The 1,045-nt window shown below is 42.8% G+C and overlaps 1 protein-coding gene across 1 annotated transcript; it reads right to left on the reverse strand.

Annotated features, from left to right (window-relative positions):
* Positions 1-635: 635 nt before the first annotated feature.
* SARC_17071 (hypothetical protein) lies at positions 636-914 on the reverse strand (the record flags this gene model as incomplete). The annotated part of the gene is made up of 1 exon (XM_014288829.1): positions 636-914. A coding segment is annotated over one exon (279 nt), but the record flags the coding sequence as incomplete, so codon positions are not given.
* Positions 915-1,045: the final 131 nt, after the last annotated feature.

A 1,045-nucleotide genomic window follows, 5' to 3' on the forward strand; every position in this document is an offset into this window, starting at 1 on the left:
GTGTGTGTGTGTCGTGTGTGTGTGTGTGTGTGTCGTGTCGTGTGTGTGTGTGTGTGTGTGTGTGTGTGTGTGTGTGTGTGTGTGTGTGTGTGCGTGTGTTTGTGCGTGTGTGAATGTTTGTGTTTGTGTGTATTTGTGTTTGTGAGAGTGTTTGTGCTATGGGTATGTGTAAATGACTTATATCTGAACATTAAAGAACATATGGATCCGTCGTGACCCCAAAACGTTTGAACACTTGCCCCTTCAATTGAAAACACATACGACCAAAGAAACGTACTGAATAACATTCCACTAGCCAAATAGACTCACAACGTACCAAACCACTTAAACACACATTCATGGTGTGATACAAGCTGCACAGACAGCATCACAATCGTTCGCCAGATGGTCTCTCAACGTATCTTACCACCTTCAACAGCATATGCGACGTATTACTTACCCCACCAATCGTGGGCGAGTAATACATATACCAAAACGTATATACAGCTTCCGTGATTCAAGTCCGCGTATACAGCAAAACATTCCAAAGCAATATTCAACCTACAATCCCACCTGTAGTGTAATAATATTCTACTTACAAGCGTATCAATAGTACAATACATTAAATACATACATAACAACGGTGTACTACTTACCCCGCCAATCGTGCGTGCACGCGATCGCACGGCCGATGCCAAAGCAGCATCCACACATGTATCAAATTCTGTCTCAGCAGCATAAGCTCCGTCAGATGTAGGCGCCGAATCATATGCATTCCTTGATCGGAATGTCGTTTTACCTATCCCTTGTTGTCTGTGGAGTTGATCTGTGGTAGTATTGCTCTCACTGTGTATTTCATGTACGTTGTTCGTATCATCACCTTCGCTGAGTGTTGTACGGATGGCATCAGCCCTGTCAGACTCTCGAATGGACATTGTATTATGAAGTTACAGTATAGACTCATGAGGCAGAACTTGTCAATGTGGATACTCAGCCAGATAATTATATACATATATATATATATGTGTGTGTGTGTGTGTGTGTGTGTGTGTGTGTGTGTGTGTGT

Source organism: Sphaeroforma arctica (genome assembly GCF_001186125.1).
Source record: "Sphaeroforma arctica JP610 unplaced genomic scaffold supercont1.9658, whole genome shotgun sequence".
NCBI lineage: Eukaryota > Ichthyosporea > Ichthyophonida > Sphaeroforma > Sphaeroforma arctica.